This window comes from Borostomias antarcticus, assembly GCF_949987555.1.
Source record: "Borostomias antarcticus genome assembly, chromosome: 8".
Taxonomy (NCBI): Eukaryota; Metazoa; Chordata; class Actinopteri; order Stomiiformes; family Stomiidae; genus Borostomias; species Borostomias antarcticus.
In genome coordinates, this window is record NC_140241.1 from 21,611,329 (window position 1) to 21,631,328 (window position 20,000).

Consider the following 20,000-nt stretch of genomic DNA (forward strand, 5'->3'; position numbering starts at 1 on the left):
GGCAACAAGCACCTTTTCATGAGACATGTTCTACAATGAAGAGCCACATCGTGGCATATTCCAGATAATAGCATGAACATGAAAGCACATCACTTCTAATGCAGTTAAATGTGAGCATTCAAATGCTAATGACTGAAGGCATACCGTCATCTACTCTCTCTCTCTCTCTCCCTCTCACACACACACACACACACACACACATGCAATCAGGATTTTATATTAAAAAAAAAATACAGCAAGAACACCGCAGAAATGACCCCCATACGCCTCTTCTGGTAACGTATATTAACATGACAAAACAAACAGTGCGAACGCGAGCTGGCCGTAATGACTTTCTCCTCCATTGAAATGTAAATCTCTGAATCTCTCATCTAAATAAACATCTGGCGTGTGGTTTTCTGGGCCTGGTGCCCCCGTAATGACGTCCCCTGCAGAGAGATGGGGCCCCGGGCGGGGGTGGGGGGGGTTACGGTGACAGGCTGCTGCACCGCTGGTGACATTTCAGATGGCCGACCCCCAGCCCCCCCCCCCCTCCGTCTGGGGACTAGTGTTTGTTTGGGGACGGTTTCTCCCTAAGTGGGGTGGCCGCCCCCTGCAGAGGCTTGTCGGCTGGGTAAATACAGTAGGCGGCCCCGTGTTAATGCTCGGGGACCTGCTCCGTGTAGCTGTGATAAAGACCGTGGCCGAGCCTGGAATTTCAATTTGCAATCCCGCCCGCAATTAACGACATCTTGGCAGAGCTGCGTGTCACTGTACAACGACACCTTATCAGTTATTCAAGGATCGCAGCTCGAAGAAAGAAGTTTGTCCGGCTCGCTGGAAAAACATCGGGATGCTCTTGCAGTGCGCATTCATTAGATGGCCGCTTTGTTTAGTTTTAGTTTTTGATGCTGCTCTTCATGAATTATGCAGCTTTTTGTATGAATATGCACATCGTTCAGAAGTTTCCAGTTTTCGACGGGTGTTTTCACTTTGAACCCTCAGCTGCTGTGAATAGTTCTGTGTTCATCTTTGTGTCATGAGATGTCACATGTTGCCGAGTCCTTTTAAGTTTGTTGGCGGAGGGGGGGGGGGGGGGGGGGGGGGGGGGCGTTAGCTGGAGACGAATAGCGCCAATTATTTGTGCCGAATCCGTTTAATCAGTCCTACCCCGTCATCTGCTCCCACATGGTTTTGTAGACCGTGCCCGTTAACTGACCTTCTGACTGGCTGCATCTGTGGTGGAGACAGCCCATTATGGTCAAATAAAGATCAGATGAGAGGCCAAAATGGATTGGACACGGTTATAATCCGGTGTGACGCTTGTAACTGAGCATGAAAAGCTTGGTGTGATCCTGCCGTTACCCATGTTGCTCTCCCATGGCGTGACCTTCGCACACGACCCCTGACCTGGCCTGCAAAAGCACCAGGAGCTCAGATATAACCCTCATTTAGATCAGTTGCTGAAGCTCAATTTCAAATGACGATAAACTGTGACCGACACCAGAGGGCTGTCCGTCGATTTCTGTTGACTGAAAACTGTGAATACCAACAATCGTGTGATATAAATTGCTATGAACACCGTGTGATTAGAAATCAAAGAGCTTCTGGAACGGAAATAGTCCAGGAAAGTAGACATCAGAGCAAGATTCAAGTCAACTAGGCCGATTCAAGTCAACTAGGTTGATTCAAGTCAACAAGGCCGATTCAAGTCAACAAGTCAACTAGGCCGATCCCATCAAATCAACTAGTTCTCCAAAACTAAAGAACACACAAATGTGATAGTTTGATGGTGTTCACACAATGCCCCTATGTACTCTACCAACATCATACAAAACACCAGAAAGTAAGGTTTTCACTGTGTTATCCCTTTAAAAGAATAGCTAATATTAAGCCAGAAATTTCATCCAATATGTTCATGGCACATAACATGCTAATGCTACCTGGTGATATGTCCAGATAAGACACTGTCTTGGTCTACTTACTTCACCACCTAAAGGGAAGTGCATAGGACAGGCACTAAAATTTGCCCAGAACTATGAAAAAACAACAGCTGTAAGTACGACCAGCAGCCATAAGCCGGGTTGGAGCTGGCCTGGTTCTTTTGCTTTTAAAGTCGCACAGAAATGAAAAAAGCATTCTGTCCCATTTTGGTTCAGATAATTGGTCATAGTGTTCACCTATTCAACGATGTATGCCAAAAAAATAACAAAATTCTACTTTTGTTGTAATCTTATATCAAAGTATATAATTTCTTACTTCCTGGAAAACGGTAGGTCACATGCAATTACGACACCAGGTACATTAGATTTTAGGCCAATAATCTCACGACATACACCCTGTCAATCAAAACGTCAACTACTCTGCAGCCTCAAGTGTTGAATATCCCGCCCGCTCGATGACGCTCCAATGAAATTCATCTAAAAGTATGTCCCGCCCTTGCAGCCCGTTCCAGGCGGAAATACTTCCGGAAGCAAGATATTCTCCAACTTTCCTTTCGGGAGGTTTACCTTTATCGGAAGAGGAATGGACTGGTGAGTGTGCTCGGCAGGGAGCTGGCAGCCTCTTAAGTGTTTGCTAACATGCTGAAACTAACATGGGGGGTTTGTAATTAATCATAATTTCCCCCCTCTGCAGCCCCTCACCGGATAGAGAGAGCGCTAAGTCGCTCCTGACAATTACTGTCTGCTGCCTAATGAGAAGCACATCAACCAATGAAACTGTATCAGCGCGCCGGCGTGCGGGTAAACCCCGGACGAGGGGAGATGGAGCCACGTCAATATCCGCTGACTGTAGTAAGTAGGTCAAATCCATACTGCCTCCGAGAGTTATTTTACACAAATATCATACAGACCAACGGCTACACTAACAGAGAGTAATAAGGTAGAGTGATATATTGGCATTGTCTTAGCTAAATTAATAGGTCTGCTAAAAGCCATAATGAGACGCATTGAAGTCATTATTATAGAAAATAACAAGCATTCATTATCCCCATCATGGTCACTGGTCCTGTGACACTTCATTCATTCTCTGCGCACGGCCTTCAAGGTGAAATATCATCGTACGGCAAAGTGGCTCCTGGGAAAAGTGGACAGGTGTACTATCAGTCTTTGATTTCTTTCCTTTTTTGATATTTTAGTACATGTAGATAATTGCAACTAGAAACACACTAAGCAGTAAGTCAATTTAGCCGATGTTTATTGCTTTGAAAATGTTCTTAGCCAATAGATAAACATTTTCCAGGAGCTTGCTCGATCGTCTCATTGAGAGAGTTCAGGGAAGAATTTTTACAGCTCATTTTTCTGGCCCCCGGGTGAAACGTTTTTTTGCTTCCCTCTGGAATATGTAGAGGTGGGACCTATGCCCACCCCACCATTGCTCTCTGTAAAGTGCATTGTGTTGCCTCTGTGTATGAAATGTGCTATACAAATAAAGTTTGGTTTGATTTGAATTGAATATGAAAGGCTACAGGATTACATTTCTTAAACCACAAAAAGAAGATTCAGTGGTCGGATGCCCCAGTGTTGTCGTAAACTCATGGTTTCAACAAAATCTCCCATCTCTAGAATAAAAGCTCTTCTGTCGCTAAAACCATCAGAGACCTGCCTAAAGAGCTGGGAGATGGAGTTCTGGCAAGCCTCTGAGGTGAGACTAGTGTCTGGTACCAACATTGCTAAAAACATTCTGACATGCGAATGCATCAACTTGCTTTTTGACATTTTGTGTTTTGAAACAGTTGAAAGAGTACGGGCTTGTTTTGTTCTTCCAGACAGATATCTGTTAGTACTGCACTGTACTGTAAGAAAGAAAGAAGGAAATATATAAATAAAAACAATAAAAATGTTGTACTGCATGTGTTCAGGTCTACTTAAAGAGAGGTGGTTTGCTGTACCTCTGAGAAACGCCTCAGTGCTGTTCAGAGGGGGGAAGTCACAGTTCGTAGCTCGAGAGGTAGAGCGGCCGGTTGGGGCGCAGTACCTAGTACTGCAAAGCAAAGCAAAGTGTCCTTGAGCAAGACACTGAACCCCAAAATGTCTCACGTGCGTCATGGTGGCGCAGTACCTAGTACTGTCACCTCACAGCAAGAAGGTCTCCGGGCCTCTCTGTGAGGAGTCTGCATGTTCTCCCTGTGTTCGCAAGGGTTTCCTCCCAAAGAACGAATACGAAAAACATGCAGAAGAACAGATGCCGTTCAGTCCGTTCCCTGACCAAGACCTGGACTGAGCACTTGGACTCGGTTCCCGGGTGCCGTGAACGATGGCTGCCCACTGCTCCTGGCTGCCCCTGGAGGGGGACGGCTGGGATGGAGGAAATACAGGAGACAATGACCACCGGCGACGCCTGAAAGTTGCATGTGTGTGTCGCCGCTCACGATATGAAAAGAATAAAGACCCCTCCCCCAGGGGTCTGGAAAAAAAAAGAAGAAGAGAATTCCTCACAGCTCACTTGATGTAAACGTAAGATACTGTAAGATAACACCCAGCAGAGGGGGGAAATTCAGGTGTTACATGTCAGTTATCTATGTCTGGCGTGTCCCGCATTTCTACATACCGTCGAGTCACCGTCGTCTTTATCATGGTACCTACAGTTACTATATGTGGCCGAGGAGGACGAGAGAGGCTGAAACAGACAAGGATGATACTATCTCCTCTCCTGTCCTCTCACCCAAGAACGAGGGTAAGAGTGGAGTGGAGTATACAAGAGATCAACATGACCGGGCAGTTCCAACTACAGCACTAGAAAAAGTTTGATTTGCTGGAATGGGTATGCAGTACAAAATGTCTGACAGACACGATAATGAAAGAGAGGATTGGACCCAGATGGGGAGCCAAGCCAAAGGAGAGGTAGTCCTTCGACTGCCAACTGGTGCGCTGGTGCAGGGGTCCTAGCGAGCACATGAAGCGGGCCGCAGTTCTGCCTGCGTATTAATGGGGCTTCACAGCAAATTGTTCTGCGCTTGGCGAGATTTAAAATCTTAGATTTGGAAATATGAGATTAGTTATCTTGTTATAAAAGTTATTTACTAGTTTCTATCTTATTTCTAGACTCGAACCAGCTTGTTTTAAGATTTCTTATCAAGTAAATTTATCTTGCTGCATGGACAGATAATTTCATGGGTATTTAGTAATTTCTCCTCAAATTCTGTATTAATTTCTTGTATTTTTAATTAATGTTTATTAGAGTGTGTCCTCTCCTCTAACCAGGCACCAGGCTATGGTACCGAGCTGCCAAACGACCCAAGCAAGGTGGTTTGTACTCTTCTCCCAGAGCTTGTTGAACGATGACAACTTTCATCTCTCTGAAATTAGCTACTGCAGGCAACTTGTGAAACATTTTCCTGACAGGTAAACTGATGAAGAAGCCTAGACCGACGGCACAGAAATCTAGCCCGGCTTCCCAGGACCAATTTCGAAAAAAGAAATCTAGTTTATTTTCGATTTCCAAGGGGGCGTTACCAACGGTCACAGAGCAAATGCCTCTGGACGCAATTGGATAGACCTACAACCAATCAGATCAACAGAACGTGGGTCAGTCTTCTTATCGTCCTATCAAGCGGGTACAGTCATTCTATTAAACCCGCTCTATATTAGATAAACCGTTGTGACTGTCCCGGCCTACTGTGTATGGTGTTGAGTGGGACTCAACACCGTATACCAGACCAGACCAGACTGATCTACAGAGTGAAATATAATGAGCTCACGTGATCTGGCGATGCCAGGCTTACAAAAATCCTTTTAGAGAGGCGAAAAAACTCACTAATGTGCAGCTAAATCCAATTGTATGAGTCTGCTGCTTAAATCCGGCGGATTACCAGTCTACCTGTATGACCAGTTCGACCTGCCTTGACCAGCTGACTGCTTTGCAGCTTTAAAATGAGACGGCGCAAAGCATGTTACCTAAAGCTCCGGCTTTATCTCATTGGTCCAGTATGGGAAGGTAAGAAGGAAGCGAAAGCTTGTACACAGAAGTAAGCCATTTACAGTAGGGCTCAATGCACTATAAAATAACTCAAAATCATGACCATACTGTAAGTGTTTTCCTGCTCACCATCTGTCAGAGAAAAGCATCCTGCGTTGACTGAGTCTATCTGATTCCAACCACCCAGCGTTGTCCTATCTCCTCTCTCTCTCTCCTCTCTCTCTCCTCCCTTCTCTCTCTCTCCTCCCTTCTCTCTCTCTCTCTCTCTCTCCTCCCTTCTCTCTCTCTCTCTCTCTCCTCCCTTCTCTCTCTCTCCTCTCTCTCTCTCCTCCCTTCTCTCTCTCTCTCTTCCCTTCTCTCTCTCTCACTCTCTCCTCCCTTCTCTCTCTGTCTCTCTCTCTCCTCCCTTCTCTCTCTCTCCTCCCTTCTCTCTCTCTCTCTCCTCCCTTCTCTCTCTCTCTCCTCCCTTCTCTGTCTCTCTCTCTCACCCCTTCTCACTCTCTCTCTCCTCCCTTCTCTCTCTCTCTCTCTCCTCCCTTCTCTCTCTGTCTCTCTCTCTCTCCTCCCTGCTCTCTCTGTCTCTCTCTCTCCTCCCTTCTCTCTCTGTCTCTCTCTCCTCCCTTCTCTCTCTCTCCTCCCTTCTCTCTCTCTCTCTCCTCCCTTCTCTCTCTGTTTCTCTCTCTCTCATCCCTTCTCACTCTCTCTCTCCTCCCTTCTCTCTGTCTCTCTCTCTCTCCTCCCTTCTCTCTCTGTCTCTCTCTCTCTCATCCCTTCTCACTCTCTCTCCTCCCTTCTCTCTCTCTCTCTCTCCTCCCTGCTCTCTCTGTCTCTCTCTCTCCTCCCTTCTCTCTCTCCTCCCTTCTCTCTCTCTCTCTCTCCTCCCTTCTCTCTCTCTCTCTCCTCCCTTCTCTCTCTGTTTCTCTCTCTCTCATCCCTTCTCACTCTCTCTCTCCTCCCTTTTCTCTCTCTCTCTCCTCCCTTCTCACTCTCTCTACTCCTTTCTCTCTCTCTCCTCCCTTCTCTCTCTCTCCCTCCCTCTCTCTTTCTTGCTATTCAAAAAGCCATTACTTCCGTTGCCTCCATCTTCCCTTCCTCTATCTGAGCTCCAGCCTGACCCAGTAGCTGAATGAGTCACACGTATATTCATGCTTCCTCCCTGTCAATCCCCCTCTCCTCCATCCCTCCATCCCCCTCTCCTCCACCTCTCCATTCCCCTCTCCTCCATCCCTCCATTCCCCTCTCCTCCACCTCTCCATCCCCCTCTCCTCCATCCCTCCATCCCCCTCTCCTCCATCCCTCCATCCCCCTCTCCTCCATCTCTCCATCCCCCTCTCCTCCATATCCCTCTCCTCCATCCATCTCTCCATCCCCCTCTCCTCCATCCCCCTCTCCTCCATCCCTCCATCCCCCTCTCCTCCATCTCTCCATCCCCCTCTCCTCCACCCCTCCATCCCCCTCTCCTCCATCTCTCCATCCCCCTCTCATCCATCTCTCCACCCCCCTCTCCTCCATCTCTCCATCCCCCTCTCCTCCACCCCTCCATCCCCCTCTCCTCCATCTCTCCATCCCCCTCTCATCCATCCCTCCATCCCCCTCTCCTCCCCATCCCTGCTTCCCCAGAACAGAGCAGAGTACTGGGTCTGCATTGGCCCACGCTGACTGACTGGGACACACACAGTCACACACACACAAATACACACACACACACACAGAGACACGCACACCACGTATGGTGGCTGCCAATAACAGCAGAGACAGAGCAGTAGGTTTTTAGCCCCCATTTTGGGCAAACCCCCGATGCTGGAACCCTCTTAACGACCGGCCTGTATGTCCTAGGACCTAGGCTGACAGTTTTGCCAATGCACCTCAATCTGCACCTGTTACATTAACGATGCTGATTACAATGGGTGTGGTTGTTTAGATTAGAGAAAACGACGTTGGCGTTCGGCCGCAGTTCCCCAAACAACTCACACACGCACACACGTACACACGCACACACACACACACACACACACACACACACACACACACACACACACACACGAGAGACCATTGAGAGCAAACAGAATAAACAGAATGAAACACATTAAAATAAACGTAACAGAACAGATTGGGAGTTCCAGGAAATAATAGAGGACAGTTTATCAGGGTAGATAGAAGGAGAGAGAGAGGAAGAATAAGAGGGAGGAAGAAGGACAGAGAGAAAGAGAGAGAGAGAGAGAGGGAGGGAGAAAGAGAGAGAGAGGGAGAGAGAAAGAGAGAGAGAGAGGGAGAGAGAGAAAGAGAGAGAGAGAGTGAGGGAGGGAGAAAGAGAAAGAGAGAGAGAGGGAGAGAGAAAGAGAGAGAGAGGGAGAGAGAGAAAGAGAGAGAGAGAGAGAGAGAGAGAAGTTGCCACAAAGGTGCCATTGAGCTTAGCTACAGTATGATTGATCGATAGCTGCCGTGTCACTACTGGCTGTTAGACATCATACAGATAGCAGCTTTTTGGATCATCTCGTGTATGGTGGGCTTGTCACAGAGCCATGCTGACAGAGAAAAGTGGCTATAGTGGGGCCACTCCAACTGTGTCACTACAGGCAAAACATCAGAGGTAGCATCTTATTGGATAATGCACATACAGTATGACCGGTGTGCTTGTCTCATACTGTAGCCATGCTGATAGAGAAAAGTTGCTAAAGTTCAGCCATTCCGAGGATGAGTGGGACTAACAGGGAAACACAGTGAAGACAGATCAATAGCCTTACCAGAGCTTTGTTATAGGTGACTAGTTTTCACAATGCAAGGCCCCAGTGTGATCTAATTATAACTTTGTATTGGATTCGTGTTAATCTGTAAGAAAGCCAATATGCCTGTCCTCAATGTGTTAAACGGATGAGATAGATTAATCTTTAGTCAGATATTAGCGCTATATTCTGCATCTCAGCGGGATAGCGCCCACACAACTGCTTTAGAAAGAGCCACCATGAGCTCAGACTCAATGAATATGTCTGTGAGAGGGAGTGTGTACGGAGCAATATGGGGTCCTTTCTTTTGTTGCTTGAAAATGAGGTATTGAAAGCACTGCCCGTGTTACATGTGTAATATCCTTCAGTAACAGTGTAATTGGATTAATTGAAATAAAGGGCTTTGTGTGATCTACCCCCTGCAAAGTGGAACTAATGACATCGAGAGCGATTAATTGAAGAGAAAAAAACGCCGGACGAGTCATGTAGATTTTGCGATTATTAATGAGCCTGGAATCAATGCTTTGAAAAAGATCCCTCTCAAATCACCTTTTACCTCCTCTGTTACATTGGATATTGTCCAGTGTGCTGCACACTTGTGGTCAAACTACAAAAAAACAAGCTTATGAGAATTCAAGTAGCGTATAATGACGCCATGAGAATATTACTCAACAGACTTAGATGATTTGCAAGTGAAATGTTTCTGGCTGTAGATGTTGATACTTTACAAGAAATTTTAAGAAACCTGTTTAAATGTATTTGCCAGCTTAATGACTCTAAAATGTAATTATCTTGGTTTTATCAAACATAAGCTTTAGTACTACAGGCTACCAATCCCAGCTGGGGAGACTGGTACATGACTGGTACATGTAAGACATTACTATAAACTATGATAATTTTTTATATGTTATTCATTGTATTGTATGTTGAGTCTTGCTATTTATCTGGACCGTGAGTCTGCAATAAAGTTGAATTGAATTGAATCGTCATATTAAATAAGCTTTGATCAAATGCCTCTTGTGTATTTACTAGTCAGAGAATATTGAATCAGTTACTTCTCCTTCATGACTGCCTTTACAGTTTGACCTTGCCATCTTAATACAAAACAATTATTATTGGTAATTGAGATGAATGAGATCATTGAGATGAATGAGATCATTGTTTGATGTAGATGTGTCCATTTGGGACTAGTAAAACCTTCACTGACTCAGCTCTCCATCTCTGCCGAGGCCGGGCGGAGATATTCAAATGAGCGAGGACAGAGCCTGAATGACTCAGACGCTGCCAGCGGTTAGAATCACCAGTCTGCATTCTAATAAGACCTATCGGAACTTTTATTTGAGGGTCTCCTCCACACCGCTGCTAGCTGAATCTGAGTTATGTGTTTGCTGAAGCATGGCGAAAAATGTTTGAAAATAAAGTTTCCGGGACATTTTTTTTCAGCTGTAGCAGTGGTTGATTTGTGAATTTCTGCTTTTTGAAATGTGCAGATTTTTTTTCCAGCATCAGGAGTCTTTAACTATTTAGCTAATATCAATATTTTAGACATTTTTGAATATCATATCTCAATAAGTGAGCTAAAACAGTATGATTTGAGTATTCGAGCTGAAACATTAGGCCTATTATTGTAAGTGAATAACAGGCTCCAATCACCATTATCTTCCTAAGTTCCGTTCTTAAAGAAAAAAATTAAAGTCTTTGATTTTGTAGCCTCTAAACACATGTAATATGTGTCTTGTTTACAATGAACTGAAACCAAACCATAAAATGTCATTATTTTTAGTAATAAGTTACAGGGGCTGTTGTTTTGAAAGACTCAATTGACCAGCATGCATTGTGCAAAACTCTCAAGCAAACATTTGTTCCTCAGAACATTTGTCAGAACCTGTATCTAGCTATTGCTATTGTAGTACGTCACTTCTCAGAATGAATACCGGTCATCCGTGCCCTTGACTCGCCAACTTGCCGGTAGTATAGTGGTTATAGAGGGGTTGTGTCAGGTGCGTTGTCAAGTCAGAGAACTGCGGTTCGAATCCAGCGTGGGGAATCAATATCAGATTTTTATTTAGCCAAGTAGGCCAACTAAAAGTTGAAAATAAATTTAACATGTCTACTTCTTCAAAACTGAAGAATGGACATTTATTTAATACTTTTATTGTGTTTCTACAATACCCTCTGTGTACAAATAACATATACAAACCTACAAAGCGAGACAAATCACCAATCCTTTAATCTCCGGAGATGATAAAATAATTCGTTAACAGTTCAGAGACTCAATAAATCTTTCATGATGTTTGGCGTTTTTCAAAAAAGTCTGGCTGTCCCTCAAGCGAAACCATTCATTTTGACAGGAGAAGAGGGGGATGGAGAGATGGAGGAGAGGGGGATGGAGGAGTTTTTTTGCGAGCGTGATGGAGGATGCGCTGACGAGGCGGATGGGAAAGAGGGGAGGAGCCGAACCGTGCGGAGAGAGATTTCCCCAGAGTGCTCCGGGACTCACCCAGGACTGACAGCTCACAGGCCGCCGTGATGTTCTCGTTGCTGTTGAGCGCCACGCAGCTGTAGGAGCCCAGGTCATCATCCGTCACGCTGCTGATCAGGAGGTTGCTGCCCCCGAGGAGAGAGTACTTCTTGGACCTGGACACGTCGGGAGACGGGGAGAGACAATGGGGAGAGACATGACGCATAACTCTGGAAGTAACACTGGTTTGTTAAGGTTTCTACACTGAACTAGGTAGTTTTAAACCATTAGTTGAGCTTTTATTGCTCACCAATCAAAAAGTGACAAAAAGGAGAGTCGATGTTTGATCCATAAGAACAATGGCTTTCACATCAAACCATAGCTACAGTAAACAGAGTAAGCTTGTATTGTTGATTGTCCTTGAACAAAACACTTTTTTTCTTCTTAAAAAAAAAACAAACTAAAACCTGGTTAGAAAGTGTTTGTAATTCCTCCATGTAGCATGTTTGAGTCTCTCTTAAAATGACATAATATGGTTCTACAAATGGTCCTATAGGTTACTAACATGTTGTAACACATTAACGTTAATATCAACTCAAACAAATGTACAGTACATGTCCATTAATATTTTATTGATATGGCTACTGTATCCGTCAACCCCCCACCCCCGTTCCTGTCTCAGTGGTTTGATCCACTGGCCCCCACTCACCTGCTCTGGATCACCTCACTGCCCTTCATCCAGTAGAAGGAGGGGGTGGGGAAGCCGGAGGCGGAGCACTCCAGCACTGCGTCCTTCCCCTGGAGGACCGTGGTCCTCAGGGGCCTCTGAAGGAACACCAGTCTCCTGGTGACGCCAGGCTCTGCTCACACACACACACACACACACACACACACACACACACACACACACACACACACACACACACACACACAGCACCAGGGAACACGGCGTGAACACAACTGAGGCCAAAGGCTCGATATCCGTCCAGAGGCCCAAGGCACCATTTTGAAGTGCAGGTATTTATGAGAAGAATATACACTGCAGTATATACTATATATACTATCTATGTGAGAATATAGTAATATCCAGCAGAAAACTCATATTAAGTATATGAGTAATATGACTTTTCTGCAGGATATGATTATATCCTCACATAAACCTACTGTTATACACTGTTGTTTTTTAAGAACATTATAGTAGATTAAAAATATTCAAACGCAATATTTTAGTTTTCTGATAAGTTTTGTTTGTTTACTATCTACAGAGCATGACGGCAGTACATGCTAGGAACAATTTGTATTCTTCCTGGGAATACAATCTGAGCAAGCAACTCCACCCGCCCACCAAGCCTTCGGTCTAGTTACCCACAATCCCCTACTTCAGTCTCGGTCTCCTCTCAGCCACCTTCCTGCCAGTACCACTCCTGACTAGTCAACCTGAATCTCTCACTCCGATACCTGCAATTTAAATGGACGTCTGATTGAGGATCCCCGCAGACTACAGAGCAGTGACCGTGCAGCTAACCAGTGATTTATCTGACAGCCGGCCAGTCAAGCAGACTAAGAGTTCACTACTCCAGAGCAATTGCCCCTGAGATGAGAAATGAAATGGACTGACCCTCCGTAACCTCGTGCCTGTTTCTAGGAGTGTCCACAGAGCGACTCAACATGGCTAGTTAAAAGTGTGCAGAGCTGTTCAGAGCCAGTAAGACTCAGGCAGGACAAAGGGCACACTCATGGGTAAAGGCCTTCGGTCACTGGACCAATCATATCCATGCGACAAGGGAACCAATCGCTTTCACTATGCTGTACAGCACTCTTAGTGTAGAACAGATGTTAAAAACAAAGCATGATGTATATTTCTAACACATCTATGTGTTAAGTTTAAGGAAAGAATAACACAGGTTGTGTATTTCTAACACATCCGTGTGTTAACACCTGTTGTTTTAACACATCTGTTCTAAAAGTGAGACAGAATGGCTCGAATTTGATATTCTGCATCATTATGACCTCTGAGAAAAGAGCAAAGAGAATGCCATGATGAATAATAATGCTTGATAGTAAAATATATGGAAAAGAAATAGAAAAAACATAGAAGAATTTGCCATTGTAAGACTTATATGTCTCATACTATGATTTACTCCTGAAAGTGGCCCTTTTCGCATTGTTCTCATACAAAATAATTAAGTAGGAATCAAGAATTATGTATGCTGCTCATATTTGAAATGCATGGCAAATTATGTTTTCCGTATGTTCATACAGTATAAAGATTGTATGTTTGTTAGATTTTTTGTTTTATCAAATCTAAAATTCCAGCACTGACACGGATCATGTGACTAATCAGCTGACAGCCCGCTGAACAAATCAGACTTTCAGTCAGTCATTCGATCGTTCATCCTCCAATCACAGCCCGTTCTCAATCATTCATCCTCCAATCACAGCCCGTTCTCACTACAAGGCGGCCTATTTAAACGACTTCCCAGTACGCTGCTCTCTGTTACATCAGCGCTGCGTCCTCACCGCTTGGCTGGCCAGCTCGGCTCCGCCTCCCCTGCCTCCCCCGCCTTCCCCGGTCTCCCCTGCCTCCCCCCTCCTGGTTCTGTCGTGGCTCCTGGGCCGACCCGGATTTGTAGTCCATTGTCCTTTGTTTTAGGATTTCTGTGCCTTGTTGTTCTTTTCCCTTTGGGCGTATGCCCTTGCTGCCCGTCACCTCCCCTCTGCATCTGCCCTGGTCTGTGCTGTGTTGTAGTCATCATCATCATCAACCTTTATTTTACTAGGCAAGTTAATTAAGAGCAACTCTTATTTACAATAACGGCCTAGGTGGGGGGAAAAGCCCCCTAGGGGATGGGGATGGGGAATAAAATAAAAAAGAGTTATGCGAACAAGGACAAAGAACAAGGAACAGGATTAGGAACAGGATTAAAAAAGACAAGACAAGTACACAAATAGTAGTTCTAATCTACCTTGACCTGTTCTGTGTCCCTGTGGGGGGGGGTCCCTGTTTTGGCTTAGTATGCTGCTCAGCTAATCCAGGGAAGTATTAAGAAGCGGCGCCATCGGCGGCAAACTGAACTGTATTCCATTCGCGGCAATAAACGGTAATCAATGTACAACGTCAGCGTTTCTGAATGAAATATTTACTGTATTGATCCCCAGGGGGTAATTGTGTTTTTGTTCCGCTATCTCCTTGAGTGGAACGCCGGATCTGCTAGCGTGACACTTAACCACTGCGCCAAAGTGCCAGCAGCTCGCACCCATGACTCCCATGAAACAGCTCATATTACACAACATTACTAAGGATCTTGTATGTGGATTTACTTTCATATATATGATATTAGTATAAGTTCCCAAATTATATAGATTTCATATTACACAAATGTACTAAGGATCTTGCACTGTATGTGGTTTCGCTATCATACTGTATATATTACTTAAAAAAATAGCCAAATGTATCTATATCTTTTCCATATGGGATATGAGCAAAATATGAATAATAAAGCATAATGAGCAAAGACCAGTGACTAGAAAGGCTCAGTGAATGGACAATGTGTACCAGGTTATCCAAAATAATTCTCATATGTGAGAATACCACACAGCCATCTGCAGTACTGTAACATGCAGCTCCATTCAGGAGCCCAGCGTGGCCTGTTTTCAGCACGAGTCACGGCTACGAAAAAGACTACAAGGCAATATCAAAGGTGGAGCTAATTTGCAACATTCAGGGTGTAGAGAATTAGGATCAACTATCTAATCGGGGACGATGCGAGGCAAGCCCTAGATGAAAGCAGGAGGAAAATGACCGCTTTAATATATTCCTGGACACGAGTTGAAAATCAGGCAAATCTACCGCAGGCACAAGACATCTGTCAGCATAATAACCATGGATGGAGAGTCTGCATTCACAACGAGAGACTAGCTGGTGAATGCCATATTCCACATTACAGAGTGCACACAAGTCAAGATAGCACAGCCGGGGATTCTCTCCAGCTCGTTTGATTATGTCTGACCTGTGACCTGCAAAGCCAGCCAGTACAAGCACAAACTGTGAACCGCCCGAAACCTTTGACTGCTGAACTCGCTCTGCTGAACCTGATTATGCAGTGAATCCATCGACCCCATCACATCTACAGTATGCTCACCGTGTGGAGAATCACCGAGTCTGACAATGAAACCAACTACTTTTTTTTTTTTAAATAAAACTGAATGTACAATCATATCTAAAAATATTAAAGTACTGCCCTGTATATGTTCTTAGCCAATAGACAAACATACTCCAGGAGCTTGCTCAATCGTCTCTTTGAAAGAGGTCAAGGCATAATTTTTACAGCTCACTTTTCTGGCCCCTGGATGAAACTGTTTTTTTGCTTCCCTCTGGAATATGTAGGGGTGGGACCTATGCCCACCCTCCCATTGCTCTCTGTAAAGCGCATTGTGTTGCCTCTGTGTATGAAATGCGCTATACAAATAAAGTTTGATTTGATTTGATTTGATAAAGAACATTTGTATGTAGTATGAAAGATAGAGATGGACAAGCAATATGAGGGCTATTCAAATGATCTCAGTAAAGGTCAATGCACTGCCCTAAGGAAGCAAGCTGGTGGATGTTAGAACCTCACACGGGTTGAGATAGAAACTGGAATCGTGAAATGTCTGCAATGACCTGAGGCTCTATACTTCTGTCAGCATCAACGTATCACTGGACAACACGTGGCCTCAACAGGAAGACCATGTGAGCTCAGAGGACTGTATCTGTCTCTGTATTGAACTTCCTCTCTGTCTGTAACTTTGTGTTGCATTGCCACTAGGTGCGTTTACATGGACAGTTTGAATCGGTTTCAAATAGGTTTGGAAGACCAAACCGATTGAAAATATGTAATATAAACACCTCAATCCGACTGAAATGGCCAACCCGATTGAAATTCCAATCGCTTTCAAGGAGGTAGTTTAAAGCTTTTCGAAACCGTTTGGTCCGTCATGTATACCTTGAAACGGATTGATGCTGCGTTCTGCGTTCATTTTGCGCATGCTCAAGACTTGACTAATCAAGGCACGCTCGACAGTTCCGTAATCAGCTGTTTGTAACCATCGTAACGCAATCACTCACGGCTGCGTGCACGTTCGAAACATTTGTTTCGTTTGCGCATGTAAACATCCAACCAGTTAATTTGTATACCATGTATACGCTCGAGCTGAAACCACGTTTTGAAATCAACCAGATTGAAAAATATTTGTCATGTAAACGCACCTACTGTCTCTCTTGAGAATGAGACCCTGTGTCTCAATGAGATAACCTGTTTAAATAAATAAAATAAAAAATAATATATATATATATATATATATAGATATATATATATTATGATTACATTATGTTGTCATACAGTGCCACGCACCATGAACACAGGACGTGAGAATCGCCTTCTCACAGCGAGAAGCTATCTATTTACATTCCCGTTTTAGCTGGTGTTGGGGTTAAGCGTCATGCTCGAGGGCCCCGGCAGTAGGCGATGATTGATGGGCTACCCACCAGCATGCAGCACCGCGTGAACTATAAACACAGGAACCAGGAACCTCCTCCTCACGGCCGGGAGCCAATCAGCGCACTCTGACATCACAATGCAACACTGATGCAGCTACACTACACTACACATCAAAACACATCACGTTATCTTTTCACGATGGTCGAATCGACACAACGAGCGGTTGCAGTAAACACTTGGCCATGTCCGGCCAGGCAGAGCGGGCGTGTAAAGTCGGTCGACGGTACCTGGCAACACCCGTAGTTCGGCGTCCGTGCCAGTGCGGGCGCTGCCGGGGTTGTCCGCCAGGCAGCGGTAGGTGGCCGAGTCCGGCGGCTGCACCTTGCTGACCTGCAGCGACCCCGACGGCAGCACCACTACGCGGGTCTCGGGGTTAAAGGTCAGCGGCAGGTCCTCCCGGTTCTTCTGCCAGCGCACAACGGGCATTGGCTCCCCGGTTACCTCGCAGCGGAGCAGGGCGGTGTCCCCCAGGTAGGACGACACCGACTCCGTGGGGACAACCAGCTTCAACGGTCCTGAAGAGGAGGAGGGACACAGAAATGACAGTTAAAATGACAGTTCTTGTCAACTTGAAACATATTTAGTTATTTGTCTTTGTCTTCATTAACTCAACTCAAGTCAAACTTTATTTATAAAGCACGTTTAAAACGACCTAGATCAACCAAAGTGCTGTACAGGTACAGTAGGTGACAAATAAATTACAACAATAACACTTCAAGACACAACCATACACGCAAACACAACAATACCCACAAAGGGAAGTATAGTATCGGGAAAGTATCTCTGCAATATTCTGAATGTATTGAATACAGTGTGGGGTCCACACTTACAGTAGACTCATAGCGGGAGCAGAACTGGTCAGATCAGAACAAAAAATACATCAATACTCAGAATAGAGGGATATTATGACATTATCTGAATGGCAGCTGATGCGTAGACCAGGCATTCCCAAACTGTGAGGCGGGCCTCCCCTGGCGCTGAGGGATGGTTAGAAAAAAAAAGAAGGAAAAACATGTTTTTATTTTAGAATTTTCTATGGTTTTTATGAATGAAACGTGATTTTAAAGGTCTTTTTTTTTATGGACAAATTTGGGGGGGTTGGGGGGGCGCGGGTGTGTCACTGTTTTCAGAGGGGAGGCCCACATTGATGGAGTTTGGGAACCCATGGCGTAGGCGGTTTATACGGTAGAACTGTGCAATGTTGAAACTGTTGAATATATAGACATAGTGGAGTTGGGTCTGTTCTTGGAGCCTTCAACAATACGAGAAGAGGTCATCAGGTTTGTTGAGCCTCATTCATGTTGAGCTCTAGTCAATTTTCCTGCCACCTTGACATTTCACACTCGTACTTCGGAGCACTGCTTCTTGCATCACTCGTTAGATTTGATCAAGGTAAGTAAATCTAGAGTGCACTTCCTGGTTTCTTCAAAATCGCTTATCCGATCGACCTTTAAAGCTTCATTTGGAACTCCACAGTCGGGAGTCATAGTCTTAGACTCTAATCAAGCAGAAAGAGGGCAAAGTTGTTAGAAGCTGAAAGACACAGACTGAAATTTCCACAGACGAGTCATCATTGCCAGACTTCTGCCCCATGTACAGTCATGAAACATTGAGAGAGCTCTCACAGCTTTGATGAACCAAGTAGTCTTAATGAGGCCTTTTCTTCTAGGGGGTTTTCACTTAAGAGGGTTAAACTTCCACTTAGAGTAAAGCAGAATTACTCATGGAATTACTCTCTCTCTCTCTCTCATTCTCTCTTACGGCCCATGCTTGGATGGGGCCCAGAAAACCAGACCCCCCCCCACACACACACATGCGCGCACACTCACACGCACGCACACTCACACACACACACACTCAGTCACTCGATGCCTCATGCCCCCTCTGTCCCTCTCTCACTCTGTTGCGTGGTAGCCTTCTATTCAGTTTGAGTTGGGCTGTCAGTCACCATCCTTACTGAACATGACCTCTGTGCCTCGTCTGAGGTCAGATTGGGTCATTTTCTGGACCTTGAGGGACCATACAGTCTTTATTGGACACACATTGAGTAAAACATGCATGTTTCACTCATACTCACATGACACACACACACACACACAACGCGCACGCACACACACACACACACACACACACACACACACACACACACACACACACACACACACACACACACACGTCTTCAGTAGTCGCCGGTGGAAATTCTCCCATCCAAACGTCCTCCTCCGGGGGCAGCCAGGAACAGCGGGCAGCCATCGTTCACGGCGCCCGGGGACCAAGACCAAGTGCTCAGTCGGTCAGAGACAGGACTGAACGGCATCTGTTCCTCTGCATGTTGTATTGAACCCTTGCGGAAAACATGCAAACTCCGCACAGAAAGACCCATGACCTTCTTGTTGTGAGGCGACAGTTCTAGGTACTGTGCCACCGTTAGCGATTTTGGGGTTCAGTGTCTTATTCAAGGCACACTTCCTGGAACTGGGATCAAACCGGGGACCTTGCGATCCCCGGCCGACTGCCCTACCTCCCGAACTACGGGCAGCACCGATGTTTTGGGAAACATGGTGTTCATTTTAGTTTGGTAATGTTTACAAAAGTATAGTACTGGACCAATAGTCTAGCCAGTGTCTTTGACTCACTAACCCTGATAGAAACGGAAGAAAATCCACTTTAAACATCGCCCATCATTGAAACCTGAGGTCTTCGGTACAAAACACTGTTGACATGATGGTGTGCGGAGGGACCTGGCGGCCCACAGAGCTCCTCTGTTCTTCCCGGACAGCCTGGGGGAGGAGGGGGGGCGGCGAAGATGCGCCTGCTCTCTCACAGGTCTGGGGACTGTTGACTGCGGATAGGATAAAGACAGTAGGACCTGAGCAGCCATCAGAGGCCTCGATGAGAGAGATCCTGCCGAAACTCAATAGGCCTCAATCAACCACCCTCCTCCACCATTCAGAGAAAAAGGAGCCGGGGAAGAGAGGAATCAATACAGCCATGCTGCGCCACGCACGGCCAATCATCAGAGGGTTTTATGGCCTTCCTGTATCGGAGTTCCACAGTACCCGAGTCCTTTAGAACAGGCGTTCCTAAACTGAGAGGCGCGCCTCGCCTGGGGGGCCCAAAAGAACTTCAAGGGAGGCGCGGAGGGATGGTTACAAAAGAAAAAGGAAAAACTTTTTATTTTATTTTAGAATTTTCTATGGTTTTTATGAATGAAACGTGATTTTAAAGGTCAGAAAATCAAAATAAATAATGTGAGAGATGTATACTAAATTTGTGGATAATGCAGAGAGAGCCTCCCCCCCGCAGGCATGAATGTATTGTGCGAAAACATCATAACGTTAACTAGCAACAGGTGCCACCGAGCTAGCTGTGTAACGT

At 45.4% G+C, this 20,000-nt stretch overlaps 1 protein-coding gene across 1 annotated transcript in view; it reads right to left on the minus strand.

Annotated features, from left to right (window-relative positions):
- dcc (DCC netrin 1 receptor) overlaps window positions 1–20,000 on the minus strand; it is a gene marked incomplete at both ends in the record, with an annotated part of 145,567 nt that overhangs the window by 107,253 nt on the left and 18,314 nt on the right. Inside the window, 3 exon segments of the mRNA XM_084442525.1 lie at window positions 11,122–11,258; window positions 11,792–11,942; window positions 16,850–17,137. Coding sequence (XP_084298651.1) covers window positions 11,122–11,258; window positions 11,792–11,942; window positions 16,850–17,137 — 576 coding nt within the window.